Here is a 16,692-nt window from a genome sequence, read left to right as displayed (position 1 = left end):
TTTCCTAAGGTAACAAGTATCTTTTATTGCTGCACTTCCTAGAGAGGGATGTGAGAGGCTGGTGAAGGCTCAACAGTTGGCTGGGGGAAAGGGGAACTCAAACCTGCAATACTGGATTCAGAAGGGAACTCTTAGAGCCATAATGCTTGACCTCTTTTGTCATGGGTCCTTTACAAAAGCTCATGAGAGCAATTAAGGCTCTTCTCCAAAAAGTTGTATGCATATATAAAATTTTGCACATAAGGGAGGGAAGGGACCATAGGTTCAGAACCTCTGTCTTAAAAATCACTAGTCTAATCTCTTAAAAATGAGGAAACTGAGTCCCAGAGAGGCCGAGTCATTAGGACTGGCTCAGGGTAGTGCTTCTTTGCCTCCACACCCCTAATGCGTCTTTGATTCTCTTTGTTAATTTGTTTCAAGGCTGAGTGGGACCCCACCCTCCTGGCCAGCAGCTCTGAGGGATTCATCCCCAGGGCCTGAGCCTAGGCTGGTTGCACTTAAGCCTCTGTGGCTGCCCCGCCACCCAGCCAGGAACAAGCTCTTCTGTGAGAGGGAGCATACATGAGTAACCAGCCCCACCCTCTGCCCCTCCACTCCCAAGGGTCTCAAACCCAAGCCTACTTCCTTTCCACTCACTCAATAAATTTATTTGCCTTTGGCTGGCTCCTCTGTGTTGAAGGGGCCGGGACTGGCAGCAGCCTGGCTTCATGCGCCCTCTGGTGGACCTCACAGGCAAGGACCAGAATCAGCCAAGCCAGAGGGCTTCACAGTCCAAATACAGTCTAGAAGGTTGCTGCAGTGCTCCTCAGGCCTGCACCCCAGAACGAACGTCGGGGGATGGGGCATGTTGGGAGGAGGCCCTGAACCTCTGGCTCTCATACTCGCCCGTGTTGGACGCCCGCATGTTCTGCCGAGCCTTCATCTGCTTCAAACGGTCCTTGTCCACTTCCCGCTTGGTGAGGATGAAGAGTAGGATACCACAGGGGAAGCCGATGGCCCTAAGGGTAGGGAGACGTGCACGGGGTTTGGGCAGGGGCCAAGCCTGAGCCAGAGCTGGGGGGCGTGGAATTGCACGAATGCTGCAATACCTCTTGTCCTCTGTGCTGGTTACTAGGGGGACCCACATAAATCAGATCCTGTTGCTGCCCTACTTAAGACCCTATAACAGCTCTCTATCACTTCCTGGTTAAGTTCAAACTCCTAAGCAGGGCAGAAAAGGCCTAGTGTGGTCAGGTCTCTGCCTAGCTCTTTACTCCTTTCCCATGGCCTAATACACTCATAGGCATGAACCCTGCACTCTAGGTTCAGTGTCTGCGTGATTCTCTAGGCAGACCAGCCTCTCTCTCTCTGAGTCCTAGCAAGTTTCTCTCTACCCAAACTTCTCTACAACTCCTCCCAGACTCCTCTCTCTCTGGGACTGGGGACTGAACCCAGGGCTTTGTGCATGCTAAATGGGTAATCTATTACTGAGCCTTCAGCCCCTCCCTTTCTTAATTTGAGTAACTGGGACTAGGGGGAGCCTTGGGGTGGGGGAAAGAGCATGGAGTCACAAGACCTGGTGAGAATTCCAGCTCTGAGCCTTGGTTCCTTCCTCTGTGAAATGGGGATATAATATTTATTCCAGAAAAACTAAAACATTACATCGGTAAAGTACTGTCAGACCTCAAGAGGTAAAAAAGTGTTAATTTTCCCTAATTTTTCTTTCATATTGATTGCTAATATGTCCTAAGATGAGAATCAGAGTCAAATAATATACAGAACAACTTAAGTTATTATACAAATAATATGTCACATGATCTCAACTACTTACTAGGACTTGAGTCTTTCCACAAACCCCCAAAAAGGAGGATGAGGCCAGGGACCCAAATTCAAATCATCTTGGCTCAGCTAATACCACAGAAAACCCACTGTCCCCACAATTCCATATACTTTCCCGCCTCTCCTGACCCACTCCTCTGAGATTCCATTCCTGGAACCTGGCAATTCTGTTCCTATAACCTTGGATTCAGCTCACCACTTGAAACTTAAGAGAAATTTCTGGGTCCTGCCCTCCCTGGATGCACTCCCCATGGGTGGGCAAAGGGGTAGTTAAAAACTCACCAGGCTAGTCCCACAGCTTTCATGGGGTTCTTGCCCCTCTTTCTGGGAATGTATTCCAGCTCGGGGGAGAGGGGCTCAGGCTCCTCCTTGCACTCTGGGGAGCTGTGGCTCTGCAGTGCTCTGGTCCTGTTCTGGGAAGCCTTGTTAGCAGTGGCTCCTGAGAGGATTCCTGTGGATGGAGGTAACGAAGGTCAGCACCGGGATGAGAAGGAAGCTCTGGGAAGGCAAGTAAGGGCTGGGGAGGGGCGGTTGAGGTCCGAGGGGAGTTAATGGAATTAGGAGTAACAAGTGCTAGGGAGAATCCAAAAGGAACTGGGAAAATTGCCACTGAGGTGGCACCTTTGGAAGCCACTTTCACGTCACTGCGGGCTCATCACCCTGGTGCCAGGAGAGCAAGCTTCGCTGTTCTTCATTTCAGACGACAGGATGGGAAGGACTGCAGAGGGACTCACGGGATTCGTATGATGGAAATCCGGGGAAAGGTTTTAAAACTGAAGAATGTCTACTCCATTCCCTCATTTTATAGAAGAGGAAACCGAAGCTCTGAGAGAAAACTGCTTCACCCAAGGTCAAACTGCCAATTACCCAGGGTTAGAACCCTAGCCTTCGGAAGCCCAGGGCTCTTTCCTCTGCACTGCGGTGAGTGTGAAACACCAGGAGCGCGGGAGTCTGAAGGATTCTTCAGGGTTCCTTCTCGCAGCAAGACCCCTGAGGTGTTGTGTAACCCGAAGGTAGGGGGATGGACTGAGTGACCTCTATAGAACATCTTTTCACCCCCAGACTCTAAGATCCTAAAGAGAGGAGTGGGTAGTAATTGGCTGCCCCGACCGCCTGCAATAGCCGGGTGGGATGTGGAAGAAAAGGAATATCCTGCAGTCTTGCCCTCCCCGGGGTCCCTCTCCTTACCCCGGAGGACGCGGGCATTTCTCGCCCCCCGGCCCTTCAGCGCCGTAGCAGCTACCACCGCCGCCATGTTCAGATCCCACCCCCCTTCACCGCGCTCCCCGCCGGGAATTGTAGTTTGCGTAAGGGGCCTCCGCCGCTCCTTCCGTCCTGCATACAGACCAGAAACTACATCTCCCAGAAGTCTGCGGAGCGGACTCCGGAGTACTACTCTTCCCAGGAGACCCTGGAGGCGCGCACGCTCGCTTGTTTCCCTCCTGTTGGGGGCGGAGTCAGGTCGGACGGAGTTTGGGTTCTCCCCGCCACGCCTCGGCCCCTTCTCCAAATCTACCCTGTGATTGGTGGTTCAGCCAATCAGCCCCCGTTGCTATTGGCCAGGCTGCCTTCGCTCTTCCTGCCCGGGAGTCGCCTACGCCTACTTCCTCCCGGGAGGAGGGGCTCGAGTTCCGCGTCGCCGCGCAGAGCTGACTCTGGGAGGCGTTTGGGCCCAGAGAAGTGGATCGGCCGCTTGCGCCGCATGGAGTCCGAATCAGAAAGCGGGGCCGCTGCTGACACCCCCCCGCTGGAGACCCTAAGCTTTCATGGTGATGAAGAGATTATCGAGGTGGTAGAACTGGATCCTGGCCCGCCGGACCCGGGTGAGAACTGCCTGTGCTCAGGCCATGGGACAGGAGGCGCTCAACCCTGGCCTCTGACCCTTATTTCCCTCCGCATCTCTCCTCACCCTACCGGTCATTCCTACCAACATTCCTCTCCCTGTCCCCTACCCTGCCCCCACACTTAGTTGTCAGGCCTGGCGGGGTGGGGGTTCCCTGACGCCTCCCCTAGCCCTTCCCCTCACACACCCCCTTCCCATCATGCCCTAGGTCCTCTCTTCCCACACGGTTGCCGGCCAACCCCAGGTCCTCAGACCTTGCCTCCCATGCTCCATCTCACAAGCCCCCTCCTCCTGCCCTTCTCGCCCCCGTTGCACCCCATCGGTCTGACTTCACCTTACCCTCTGGCCACATGACCTACCCCAGCCTCGGCCTCATGCTTCTTCCCATCCCTCTTAATGCCTCCCGAGCCCCATCTTTTAACACTTTCCCCAAAGCAGATGATCTGGCCCAAGAGATGGAAGATGTGGACTTTGAGGAAGAAGAAGAAGAGGAAGAGGGCAACGAGGAGGGCTGGGTCCTGGAACCCCAGGAAGGGGTGGTCAGCAGCATGGAGGGCCCTGATGATAGCGAGGTCACCTTTGCATTGCACTCAGGTAGGCCTCTGAGCAGATCCACTTTAAATCAGTCCAGGTGGGCATTTGAGCATTGCACATTTGCCGCCTACAGAGCATTATGAAAGACAAGGTGGGAAAGCTGCTGGCCTTGTCCTGCAGGAGCTCACAGGTAGGGATCAGGGAGGCCAAATGGCACTGGAGTCAGTTGAGACTCCTGGGTTTAAGTCCTGCCTCTCCTGACCAATTTGCCACCTTCATTAACCTCTCTGGCCTTAAGTTTTCTTTTAAAAAGTTAACCTTTGGTGGAAGTTAATGAAAGTAATCTGAATGGAAATTGGAGGTGACATATGCTGAAAAATGTACCTTTTCAAGCATATCTTGTATAATCTTCTCAATAACAGCTCTTACTAAAAAGCTGATGACACGATGCTCTCCTCACTCTATCATACCCATCCTGGTGGCATCCCATGCTGAGAATTGTAAGCCCTGCACTTGTCCACTGCCTCAGTGTGGGGTGGTGAGGGGAACAGAACAGTGTGGATCTGCCCTGGAGAAGGACTTGGAGCTCAGCAGGTTGGGGAAGGATTTCTCTAACAACCTGATGCTTGCAACTTAGAAGAACTTGGATGTACCTTCTTTCCCAGGAGGGAAGACATATTGCTTTGGGTGAAAGGGGGTGGGCTTCCTGAAGGTTCTAAAGGACAGACCTAAAGGACAGACCTATAGGTGGGAGCCCTGTCCCCTCACCCATGGAATATCTCTTGGGACAGCATCTGTGTTTTGTGTGAGCCTGGATCCCAAGACCAACACCTTGGCAGTGACAGGGGGTGAAGATGACAAAGCCTTTGTCTGGAGGCTCAGCGATGGGGAACTGCTCTTTGAGTGTGCAGGTGAGGAGGCTGGAGTGGAGGCCTGGGGGAGGTCATGTTCCTTTGGAGATCTTTTGGGGTGATCTGCTGTGGTTGAGCTTTTGACAGTCATCTGTTGACCTCTGTTTTGTATGAGCTCTGGGCTGGGTCCCCGGAACACAAAGAATAACAGCAGTTTGTTGTAGGCATAGGGGTGGGAGATGCTAATTGGCCAACAGATTTTAGGAAAGGCCTGAGAGGACGTAACACTGGTATAGGAGTAAGTGGGAAAAGGATGTGAGGATTTCAGGCAGATGTGTAGAGGGACCAGAGGGGGCAAGGCAAAGAAAGCTCAGGTTCCACTTGTTTGAGTGGGGGCTAGCAGTGTCTCTCCCGGGGAGACCTGGAGGTATTGGTTCTTAGAGCTGCTATGTTTGGTCATTTGTTTGTGCGGCCTGCCTGCTTTTTTTTTCCTAGTAGATCATTTCAGGGGGGTAGGTAGCTGGGTCATGTGTCCCCAGCACTTAAGTATGCTAAGTTTTCTTCTTTTTTGCCCACTTTTCTTGGCAGGCCATAAAGACTCTGTGACTTGTGCCGGTTTCAGCCATGACTCCACCCTAGTGGCCACAGGGGACATGAGTGGTCTATTGAAAGTGTGGCAGGTGGATACCAAGGAGGAGGTCTGGTCCTTCGAAGCAGGAGATCTGGAGGTGAGTTCCTTAGAGTGGGATCCAACTCTGTTAGACCTCAGATAGGGACTAGAGCTTTGGGGGCCAGTCCTACCTCCACTGGACAAGCCTGCTCTGAGCCAGTGTACCCAAAGTTACCCAAGTCAAATGTACCTGTTGATTTGAAAGTTCCTGCTGATTCCAGAAGTAGGAAAACCTTCACTGGGGCTTAGGGGGCAGTTCCTAGGTGGGCTGGCATGATGGGCCTCCCTGCTGATCCTTCTTTCTGCTCAGTGGATGGAGTGGCACCCTCGGGCACCTGTCCTACTGGCAGGCACAGCTGATGGCAACACTTGGATGTGGAAGGTCCCAAATGGTGACTGCAAGACCTTCCAGGGCCCCAACTGCCCAGCCACCTGTGGTCGTGTCCTCCCTGATGGTGAGAGCAGCTGCCTTGCATGTCCTTTCCTGGGTATAGAGGTGGGTCCTAGGATATGCATTTGCTGAGCTTCCTCCTGGCCCCAGCTCTGTGTCCTTATCCTCTCCTCCCCTACCTCCTTGCTTGGTGTGAGTGTGCCCTCTATCCTCTTTTCATTAGTGTGTCTGGTTCTTTAGGAAAGAGAGCTGTGGTAGGCTATGAAGATGGTACCATTAGGATTTGGGACCTGAAACAGGGAAACCCCATCCATGTACTAAAAGGTATCTGAAGTGGGAAGTGTTCAACTGGTATCTGAGGCGGGGGAAGCGTAAGCTGTTGGTTACCTGGATGGAACCTTGGCTATCTGTGACCTGTCTACACAGACCCTCAGGCACCAGTGTCAGCCTCCTCTCAGGAGGCTGAGAACCAGGGCAGGACTGAGTCTGACTTGTCCTCCTGCTTCTTCCCAGGGACTGAGGGTCACCAGGGCCCTTTGACCTGTGTTGCTGCCAACCAGGATGGCAGCCTGATCCTGACTGGCTCTGTGGACTGCCAGGCCAAGCTGGTCAGTGCCACCACCGGCAAGGCGAGTAGACCTGGAGCCTGGCTGGGGGCCTCTGCTTTCCAAGTCTTCTGCCTTTCCTTTCCTTTCTCACTCCTCACTCTGCTCCCGTCTATTGGGGTCCAAGAGTCCAGGCTGCCTCTGATCATCTCCTCTCACTGATAGGTGGTGGGTGTTTTCAGACCTGAGACTGTGGCCTCCCAGCCCAACCTGGGAGAAGGGGAAGAGAGTGAATCCAATTCAGTGGAGTCCTTGGGCTTCTGCAGCGTGTGAGTGTGAGCCAGGGCCTTGGCCTGGAGAAGAGAGGGACTTGGGGAGAGGCTTGGGGGGGCCTGGGCAGGGGGACCAGGGAGGAGAGTGGGTATGTGTACAGCGTCTCATAAGCTTCCTGGTGCTCCACTGCCCAGGATGCCTCTGGCAGCTGTTGGTTACCTGGATGGAACCTTGGCCATCTATGACCTATCTACACAGACCCTCAGGCACCAGTGTCAGCACCAGGTAGGGCAGCTGGAGCTGGGCTTCTGGTGAGCTGTGGTCACAGAGAAGCCCAGGCCTCTGGGAGCGTCCACCCCACACCTGGCTCCTACCCTTTCCTTCACTGTGACCTTCCTTCCCTGAGAGTTGGGAACAGATGTGTTTCCTCTCCCACCTGATATCTGACATACCCTGACATCTTGCCCTCACATCCGGGCAGTCGGGCATCGTGCAGCTGTTGTGGGAGGCAGGCACTGCTGTGGTTTACACCTGCAGCCTGGATGGTGTCGTGCGCCTCTGGGATGCCCGGACAGGCCGCCTCCTTACTGACTACCGGGGCCACACGGCTGAGATCCTGGACTTTGCCCTCAGCAAGTAAGTGAAGTGGGAAAGAGCTGGGATCACTGTATTTGGAAAGTGGGATTAGCGTGGGGTGCTGGGGTGTGGGAGGGATTCCTAAGGGGGACAGAGACCCAAGGCCTGGTTGCAGCCTGTGAGGCAGGAATACTGGCAAGCCTGAGGGTGACAGCCCTGGGAGTCGTTTTCCCACGAGTCCTAGCCAGTGATTGGCAGTGGTCTATCCAGGTATCATCTCACCTGTGAGGTGAGAGGCTGAGACTGATCCTCATCCCACTCAGCTCTGTGGCTCCCCACTAGGACTGCCTCCCCTGCTCCGCTTGATAGTTGCATGGATGGCTGATTGTCAGGGACCTAGAATTAGGGTGTGCTGCTGGAGCCTGCCCCAGGGCCTTAGTCCCTTCAACCCTGTGCTTTCTGTCCACAGAGATGCCTCCCTGGTGGTGACCACATCAGGAGACCACAAAGCGAAAGTATTTTGTGTCCAGAGACCTGACCGTTAATGGCTGTGGCCTCTGGCTTGGTGTCTGGTGTTGAGGGGGATGAAGGGAAACCCCCCCTCCCCCTGTGAGGCGCAGGGACAGAGGGAAGAGGAGGGGGGTTCCACTGCTTCCCAACCCCTTCAACTGACCTGCCCCCTGCACTCTGTCCTTTTCTTCTCCTTGAGACCCTGCCCTCGGGCCCCTCCCTTCTCCTGACCCAGACCTGGGGCCCTTTAGGGGGAGGGACAGGCCTCTTTCTCTTTCACTTTCATTTGCTGGTGTGAGCCATGGGATCCGTATTTGTATGTGGGGAGTAGGTCTTTGAGGTTCCCGTTCTTTCCCTTCCCAAGTCTTTGGGAGTGGAAAGGAGGAAGAGATACTAGTTACAGATTTTAAAAATGTAAATAAAATATACTTCCCAGAGGCAGCGTCTGTAAGTTTTGTGGGAGCTGGACACGAGGAGGAGCCGGCGAAGGCCATGTCAGGGGGAGGTTCCCCTGACGCTGCTGGAGGTCGAGCGCGCCAGCCCACCCTCTGCCAAGCCAAGCTTTGTTCACATGGTCTGGAGGTGGAATCTCCCTTGGCACACGTTGACTTCAGGTTCTTTCTGACCGTTCCACCGGCCACCCTTTTGAGATCATGGAGTGAGATAACCATAAGTGGCCAGAGGAACTTTATTCCCCCAGGATGGGGTCAAATAGGGGCAGGATTTTTGTTCCAGAGAAGAGGGGACAGCGGAAAGGGATTTGGTGGCTGAGATGGACAGATGCTTCTAGGAGACAGCCGCAGCCCTTCCCCTAGTTCAAGTCCAAGTCAATGCTGCTTTGGCTGCTGGTGTGGTAGGCCATGCTGGGGCCAGGACTGTCCCTGGAGGCTCTTCCCCGCAGCACCCGCAGCCACCTTTGGGCGGCTGCCCTCCAGGGGGCTGTGTAGCGCTGATCGCCCAGGCCCATAGCCACAGGCACAGCTGCTGCACTGGCACTACCCAGTGAGAGGAGGGATAACAGAGTTCCAGGCCCCAGTGGTGGGCGCTGCTCATAGGCCAGGACCGACAGGAGCAGGGTGGCCACATAGGGGCCCCAGCACAGCCCAAACAGCAGTGTGGCTCCAGCTTGTGCCTTGGCCTGTCTCCAGGTGAGGGTGCGGGCCAGGGCAGAGGGTGCATCGCGACACACTGCCCGTTCCAGCCGGCGGATGTCCTGTAGCTGGTGGTGGGCAGTGACCAATACTCGGGCAGAGAGAAGGGCGGCAGCCCCCACGGCAGGCAGCAGGAGCCCAAAGATTTCGAGGTAGAGGTAGGGAGCTGGGAAGACAGCCTGGGAGCTGCAGTTGGCAGTAGGGCTCCAGTGGTTCCACCCCAGAGCTGGCAGACTAGCAAAGAGCAGGGGACTAGTCCAGGTGAGGAGTAGGGCCAGCCGAGTGCTCCCGTGGGGCCGGAGTGGCCGCAGCACTGCTCTGTAGCGCTCCCCATGTACCAGCAGCAGATTGGCGAGCAGAGAGAGGAAGGAGAAGTTGGGAGCCAAGTACAGGAGGAGGCAGGACCAATAACCCCGGCGGCTTTGGTTCCACAACCCTGGCAGCATGGGCAGGGCCAGCCCTGTGAGCAGCCCAGCCAGCAGTAGGCTCAGGAAGAAGCAGCCAGCAGGGGGGCTGCGCAGGTGGTGGTCCCGGGCGATGCCCAATGCCAAAAGAAGGTTGGCGGCCACAATGAGGCTTGCCAGGGTCAGAGAGAGCCCCATAGCCACCATGGGGAGGGGGGTGGCCACCTCCCCGGTGTTGTTGGGTGTCATCTTGGGCCTTGGATCGGGGGAGGTCTGGAGCAGCAACCGGCATGCCTGGATGGAGGAGGGGGTGGCCAGAGTTAGCATGGGGCTTCAGGTCACTGTCCTCCTGGTGGAGACTGCACAGTAATCCAGAGGCTGCAGACCCAGACCGTGGGCCATATCCTGTGTGCTGATACGCACTGTTTTCAATTAGTTGCCAATTTAAAAATCATATACAAGAATTTCATATTTTTGGTTTCTCTGGGAAAATCAGGTATGGTACACAAACTTCCCGTACAGTAGCTGGGCAGTGGCTGCCTCTCAGGCAGTTGACCAGTCTCCATCAGGCAGCGTCACCCATTTCTATCATCTGCCTGGGCTCCGGGCAGCTGTGTTTATACTTGTTTAGAGTGGAAGGCGAACCCGTCCAAAGCATTTTGTCCAGCCCCTGCCCCACCCAGCCAGGCTCTACATGAACCAAAGGAAATGACAGGGTCTGGCTGGTATGGAGTGGTCTCTTGTGGGCCAGGTTGGGTATAGCGGGGTGCCCTGTCCTTGCACCTCCACCCATTCCACCCTTGCAGTCTGTTACAGCTCAGTGAGCAGCCTCCGGGTAGGACTTCCAGCCCATAAACTCATCTGCTGCATGATAGCAACAGGCTTTTCCTGGGAACTGGAGGACAGGGCGGGGGAGGGGATGCTTGGCATTGAACATGAAGATGCCAGCAGCAGGGAGAGGACCCCCATGCTTCCAGACACGAAAGCTGGGTCAAGAGGACATGGAGGAGGGGCTGGTGGGCAGGGCCTGGCCTCTCTGGCTCTGTCCTGGCCTCCCTATCCTTCCCTTAACTTTGTTCCCTGGTTTCAGCCCCATGGCCACTTGCTGGGGCCAGAGGGAGGGGTCCTGGGTCCCATGGGAGCTTCTGCCTCTGTCAACAGGGAAGCAGCTGCTGTTGCTAGGATCAAAGTCAATAAGGAAGGGATCCCCTCCCCCGCCCCCTCCGCCCCGGGTCAGAATTGGCTCCATGGCCACCCTGAGCTGAGGGAGATACCTTCCCTTCCCACCTTACCCCCAGCCCTGAGCCACTACACTGGTGCCCCTTTTCACTCCCCTCAGCTCCAGTTTCCTCTTTTTTTTTTTTTTTTTTTTTAAATATTAGTTATAGACATAATACCTTTATCTTGTTTATTCTTATGCAGTGCTGAGGATCAAACTCAGGGCTTCACACATGCTAGGCAAGCACCCTACCACTGAGCCACAACCCCAGCCCCTCCTGTTTCCTCTTACTGAATCTCCCCAGGGTGCCTTTCGCCCAGACATCTTTCCCTTCTCAGCAGTTCCCCCAGTTTCTGTTCTCCTTCCTCCTTACACCATCAACGTTATTAAACCCCATAAGACTTGGTCTGTTACCCCAAACTTAGCCTGAGCTGAGGTCATGAGCACTACCCTGAGTCCTCCACCCCACCTACACCAAAACGGCAAGAAAGGCAAGGACCAGCCCCTAGGAGTAATGTCCCAGCAGGTTGCAGGCTGGGTCACCACATACCCTGGAGGGTCTGGTGGCTTGGGCCCGTGCAGTGGCCTCTTCAATTCTGGGCCTGATGTGTCCACAGTATGTGAGGAGATGGGCGGGAGGGGAATAGGTACTCACATGGTGGCCGTGGACAGGTGTTGCTCACCAGCCTGGGCTTTCCTGAGTGTCAGGGAGTCGCAGCAGCTAGCCTTGCTGGCCTCAGGACCAAGTCTGGTGTCCTGGCAGGCAAGTGCATGGTGTCTCCGCTCTGGGGCAGTAGAGCCCCAACTTGCATGTCCAGGCTCCGCACTGCCTGGGTTCCCAGAGGGATGGAGCTGTGGCTGGCTGGGCTCTGCCCTGGCCCCGCCTCTGGGGGTGGGACCTGGCACATCCTGAGCTGCAGCCACTGAAAGGCCTCCCTCCTGGCTCCTTGTGTCCCCTCCTGATCCTCCAGTACCAGTGAACCCTCCCTGGCTACAGGCTACATTGTGCCACCTAGGTCCCCCTACTTAGGCGGTAGTCTCCCTAGCTGGGAGCCTTCTTGCCTGTCACTGCCTTGTTCATCTGAAAAACGCTTTTAAGTTAATGAATGATAATGACTGGCTTTCCTAACTGCCTCCTGCATCAGCTAGTGCATCTATCTGTACCTTATGATCCTTAAACCTGGTGGCCAGCCAGGCAAGTGCACAGGCAGCTCCCATACTCCTGCCAGCACACACAAGGGTGGTGTATGTATGTGTGTGAGAGATGGTGGCAGTGGTTGGGATCTTCAGTCCCCCATCCCATCAACTGATGGGCCTTTTAGTTTATAAGACTAACTTTTGGGGCTGTTGCAGGGAATATCATGGGGTAAGAGGCAATTGCAAACACCCCAGGGCTTGATGCCTAATTGGGAGGAATGTGTCATCTCAACAAATGACTCTTATCCTTCCTCCTCCACGATGGTTGGAGGCATGAAGGCACACACTTGTAATCCCAGACACTTGATGGCTGACATAGAATTGCAAGTTTGAGGCCAGCCTGGGCAACTTAAGGAGATCCTGTATCAAAACAGAAAATAAAAAGGCTGGGATGTAGCTCAGCGGTAGAGGCATGAGCTTTTGCTGGAATGAGAGCTGGCTGCAATTCTACCTTCTTTAGTTTGGGCAAAAACTTGGGCTAACTGCTAAAGTTCTTTTGCATCGGTTTTTTCATCTGCAAAATGGGACACCTGATTAAACTTATGACACTAAACAAGATCATGTGAAACAGACCAGGAGTCGGTACATAAGCACTCAGTGAGGACAGTTACTAACATTATTAGGACTTCTGCCCTTTTCTGTACCTGTGCCCTTTAGGGCTCTGCTGAGGAAGGCAGATAGGGAGCTGATGAAAAGTAAGGGAATGACACTTTTACTCCACAGGGAAACCGAGGAAACTTGGCACAGCGAGAGGGAAGGGCAAAATCAGGGTGCAGAAGCCAAGAGGTATGGTGCCTGATTTCTACCTCGTATCATGTGTGGCTTTGGGGTGAAGGGAGGAGAGGAGCCCGGCCACACTCCCTTAAGACCAGAACAGGAAGGAAAAGGCTGAAACCACAGCAAGAAGGCTGGAGGTGAGACCTGAGGAACAACCTCCTCACTGAAGAGCACAGCAGAGAGCAAGGGACTTCTGTGCTTTGGGACGCTGGCTCTATTCGCACTGCAGAGCGACCCAGGGTCCTGCAAAGGTGGGACTCCTGTTGGGACAGAACAGGAAGAGAACAGCTGATCTCAAACCTATTCTCTACACAGTACTCAGATCCATGCTATCTGCCATGGCTGGGCAGAAATCCAGGGTTCTGGAGAGTTCAGTCGGGGGTCTGGACAGAAGTGGGTGTAGGGCCCCTCGGAGATGGGGCTGCCAACATAAACAGACTGCCTCTGTTCCCAGCCCTGGCCTCCTACCCACAGGATCCAGGATGTCTGTGTTCCTTCAGTGCTCTGTCTAAACACTGTGTGTGGCATGACGTGTAATGGGGTACAACTCATGCGGGTGGGAGCCTGGGCTCTATCCCCCACTCAGCCTGCTCCTTTCTTACCAGATCCTCTGGTTCCTCTCAAGCCCTGGGACTGACTCATCCCCAGGCTTCTCCCCTTCACCCACAGAAGGCACTGGTGCAAGTTTCCAGATGTTCCATCTGGCTGGTTGTGCCCTGACCTGCTCTCCTGATGTACAGCATGTGTCAGGGTGACTGACTGTGGCCCACAAGCCTCCTGGGTCTCCTCTGTCCACTGCTATCCCATTATTTGAATTTCTCTGCTGACTCACAATGTCACAATGTTCAGTGGGTGTCGTACATGCGGCCCCCTGGACCCTGGGTGGCCTCCTTCAGCTGCTGCTTCAACACTTTCCACTTCCCTGTGGTAAGAGTAGATGAGCTCTTTAAATCTTGTGATCCAGACTGGCCAGGATCTAGGAAGCCGTTGATCAGCTGTTCCAGCAGAAATTGTCCATTTTGTTAGGTCTAAATGGCAAGATAGGGCTGGGATGTGGGTCAGTGGTAGACACTAGTCTAGCCTGTGTGAGGCCGTGGGTTCAATCCCCAGCATGGCCAAACAAACCTGGTCAGATTCTCCAGGTCTGGGACAGCTGTATGGGCATAGCTTAGGAGTCACAGGAAGTCTAGTGCTTTTGGCAATCCCCAGAAGAGGGCAGCATTGCTTGGCCTCAAACTCATCAGCACAAAGCAGACCCAGGCCTCTGTAGCTGTTGGATCAAGGGTACAATAGGATGGGCCAACTGAATGGCAACTGCCTCCTATCAGCTGCCTCAAGGAGCCTGTTGCCCCGGCCAGGGTTACTTCCTTTCCTAGCTTCTGCTTTGCTGTTGTGTACCCTCATTTCTTTTCCTGCCCAGGTCATCCATGTATACTTCATCCGAAAGGAGATTCCCACCCCCTTGATTGGCTCACTCCCACCCAAACCCACAGTGAGAGCCATACAAGCATCTTGAGGGAGGCCTGGAAAACCCCAGAACCTGAAAATGGTTTGCTTATATTGGACTTCGCCTCCCAATAATCCTGTTACTTCTGATCCCCTTCAGTATATAAAGAGAACTAAGGTTAAGTTGCATTTTAAGTTATAATTACAGGGCAGGGGATGTAATGCAGTGGTAATGTGCCTGTCTACGATGCATGAGGCTCTGGGATTAATCCTCTGGTTTGATCCTCAGCATTGCCAAGATCCCAAACCAAAACAAACATAGATATTAGATTCCCATGATGTGACAAGCATTTATCTGTTCTTTTGTCTTTAAGAAGTCTGTGGGGTAGATGGCATTATATCCAGTTAAGGATGAATGAAGCAATTAGGGTTCAGATTAAGAAATTAGCTGTCACAGAACTCTTAAGAGGCGGAACTTGGATTTAAATCAGTTGCTTTCATACCCCTGCGGCTCAAATCCAAAGACACCTAAAAGTTCCAGGTGTGGGCCCTCAGGGCAGTGATCTTGTTAATAATCCCAGCTCACACCCCTCAGCGTGCTTGGCCCCCATCATGACATTCCTCTCCCATTGTCCTATGGGAGACTAAAGAGCAGAGTCATGGCAGGTCTCTTTGCCCACAAAGGAGCAAGAATTTTGAGACTAGATCCACACCAAGGTCAAGTGTGTCCTGAAAACAGGTGAAGAGAAAGGGACAGACCTGGATGGGGGTTTATACCAGCATAGGTTTTTATGCTGACAAAGCATCTTGGAATTATATACTCTGTAGGATTTACTACTATAAAGAATGTTTAATCCCTTTAATTCTCCTAACTTTGTATTTTCTAAATAACCTGGTTTTGCCACCTGTAGTACTTTAGAGCAATCTGATTCTATGCAAGAAAGCATAGAGAGTTCCAGCTTACCAAGGAGTGATGCTGAAGCCAGCGAGAAAACAAGTGCTGCTAGTCAATATTACCCTTGAAACCCCCTTAAATAGCTCTTGGGGCCCAACACATCTCTCAGTGTATTTATTTATATTTAGCCTGGTTTTCCACCTGCCACAAGTAGGTGGCCAAGGAACTTGGAGCTCCTTGGAATCCATTTAAATGAAGGCAAGTGAACAACCTGCAACTTGGGACTCTCAAACTTCTTGACTGTGACTCAGTTAAAAGACAGCCCTCCACTCCCACCAGGCGGGAGTGCAACTAAAATGGCTACAAACCAATACCAAATGGGTGTGGCACCCTGACTGAGCCAGTCTATACTATTCCACATGTGTGTATTTTTTTTGTGCTGCAGGTTGCACCCAGGGCCTCATGCATGCCGGGCAAGTGCTCTATCACTAAAGCCATATCCCCAGTTCCATGATATTCCATTTAAAAAAAAATGCTGGTGTCACACAAAGCTACACATATGAGAAAAATGCATAGAAATACACAACACAGACACAGACAAGTATATTTAATAACTAATAAAATGTGAAGGTGGACAGACTCTGCCAGTGTCACTCTCCTGGTTGTGACAATAGACTATAGTCATTTAAGGTATCACCATTGGAGAAACCAGAAGGAGGGTAAATAAAAGTCTCAAAGTAAGGCTGAGGACATAACTCAGTGGTAGAGCACTTGCCTAGCATGCACAAGGCCCAGGTTTTGATCCCCGACACCACAAAAACAAAAACCGAAAACCACATATGAATCTACAGGTATTTCAAAATCACAAGTTTAGGGGAAAAAAAGCTGGTTTTTATATAGTTGGGTGATTTCACAATTCATTAATGAACTTCAAACCAATCTGAAACACACTGCCCGAGATGCGCATAAAGTAAAAGAGTAAGCAGGAAGGCAGAAACCAGTACGATAGCCCTCAGACCATTTTGGATGTCTCTAAAACTCTAGATAATTCCTTACCAACCAAATTTTGGGAACCAATTTTATTTCAGGGATCAGTGTCCTGCTAGCAGATAGCACACTGCTAGGCTCCGTACTCACTGTTAAGTGGCCATCTCCAAAGACAGCTTTGTGAACTGTCCATCTTTTTGAATGTTGTGTGAGAAAGAGAACTGTGTCTGTTAGTCTGCACGAGATCCATACCTGAATACCCATGGACGTCCTGCAGAACTACATGCACCAAAATGGAGCACATTTTGGGAAATGCTGTAAATTATTCATGACAGAATAAGCCAGAAAACACTTTAATTTGCCTGTCACTATCAAGGAGCTTTTTGGCCACACAGTTCCAGCAATCAAGCTTCATGGGAAGTTTCTAACTCACTAACTAGTCATTCTCCCTTCTAGAGGTGAGGATAGACGATGCACAGCTCCTGAACTTAAGGTTTCCCAGCTCAGGTCTGCGGGTTCAAAGACAGTTGCAGATCTGCCCTTCTCTCCTCTTCTCTTATGGACTTACCGTCCAGAAACCCAGCAAATTCTCATTTAAGATAGAA

General features: G+C 52.8%; 3 protein-coding genes across 6 annotated transcripts in view; 1 reads left to right on the top strand and 2 right to left on the bottom strand.

The window, feature by feature from the left end:
* PNKD (PNKD metallo-beta-lactamase domain containing) overlaps positions 1–3,126 on the bottom strand; it is a 65,110-nt gene extending 61,984 nt beyond the window's left edge. Inside the window, exons 1-3 of one of the 2 annotated variants that reach the window (XM_079133006.1) lie at positions 3,007–3,126; positions 2,101–2,269; positions 15–998 (exon numbers count right to left, since the gene is read on the bottom strand). In XM_079133006.1, coding sequence (XP_078989132.1) covers positions 806–998; positions 2,101–2,269; positions 3,007–3,073 — 429 coding nt within the window. In that variant the 5' untranslated portion in view covers positions 3,074–3,126 and the 3' untranslated portion in view covers positions 15–805. Of the gene's footprint in view, positions 1–14; positions 999–2,100; positions 2,270–3,006 lie in introns of those variants that run through there. The other variant, XM_079133003.1, reaches the window with a different exon arrangement.
* A 304-nt stretch (positions 3,127–3,430) lies between these two features.
* On the top strand, positions 3,431–8,449 carry AAMP (angio associated migratory cell protein). Of its 2 annotated transcripts, none has more exons than XM_079133001.1 (11): positions 3,431–3,641; positions 4,097–4,255; positions 4,987–5,106; positions 5,635–5,774; positions 6,027–6,171; positions 6,348–6,431; positions 6,621–6,736; positions 6,878–6,981; positions 7,120–7,210; positions 7,407–7,561; positions 7,971–8,449. In XM_079133001.1, the coding sequence occupies exons 1-11, from the start codon at positions 3,521–3,523 to the stop codon at positions 8,044–8,046; spliced, it is 1,311 nt and encodes a 436-aa protein (XP_078989127.1). In that variant the 5' UTR covers positions 3,431–3,520; the 3' UTR covers positions 8,047–8,449. The 2 variants fall into 2 exon arrangements, with proteins under 2 accessions (XP_078989127.1, XP_078989128.1); XM_079133002.1 differs by having other exon boundaries at positions 3,432–3,641; positions 4,100–4,255.
* Positions 8,450–8,602: 153 nt separating this feature from the next.
* Positions 8,603–16,680, bottom strand: GPBAR1 (G protein-coupled bile acid receptor 1). 2 transcript variants are annotated; one of them, XM_079133007.1, is made up of 2 exons: positions 11,441–16,680; positions 8,603–9,971 (listed from the first exon to the last, which is right to left on the bottom strand). In XM_079133007.1, exon 2 carries the CDS (start codon positions 9,891–9,893, stop codon positions 8,823–8,825), a length of 1,071 nt encoding a protein of 356 aa, XP_078989133.1. In that variant the 5' UTR covers positions 9,894–9,971; positions 11,441–16,680; the 3' UTR covers positions 8,603–8,822. The 2 variants fall into 2 exon arrangements, with proteins under 2 accessions (XP_078989133.1, XP_078989134.1); XM_079133008.1 differs by having other exon boundaries at positions 8,603–9,860.
* Between the last annotated feature and the right edge of the window lie 12 nt (positions 16,681–16,692).

The sequence above is a fragment of the Sciurus vulgaris genome, assembly GCF_902686455.1.
Source record: "Sciurus vulgaris genome assembly, chromosome: 3".
Taxonomy (NCBI): Eukaryota; Metazoa; Chordata; class Mammalia; order Rodentia; family Sciuridae; genus Sciurus; species Sciurus vulgaris.
This window is presented reverse-complemented; position numbering and strand designations above follow the sequence as displayed.

Excerpts from the sequence above, each read along its gene's own strand:
- AAMP (XM_079133001.1), top strand. The coding sequence starts at position 3,521 with ATGGAGTCCGAATCAGAAAGCGGGGCCGCTGCTGACACCCCCCCGCTG. Across the intron at positions 4,256-4,986 it reads CACCTTTGCATTGCACTCAG|CATCTGTGTTTTGTGTGAGC; the intron begins GTAGGCCTCTGA and ends CTCTTGGGACAG. Across the intron at positions 6,172-6,347 it reads TGGTCGTGTCCTCCCTGATG|GAAAGAGAGCTGTGGTAGGC; the intron begins GTGAGAGCAGCT and ends CTGGTTCTTTAG.
- GPBAR1 (XM_079133007.1), bottom strand. The coding sequence starts at position 9,893 with ATGCTAACTCTGGCCACCCCCTCCTCCATCCAGGCATGCCGGTTGCTG.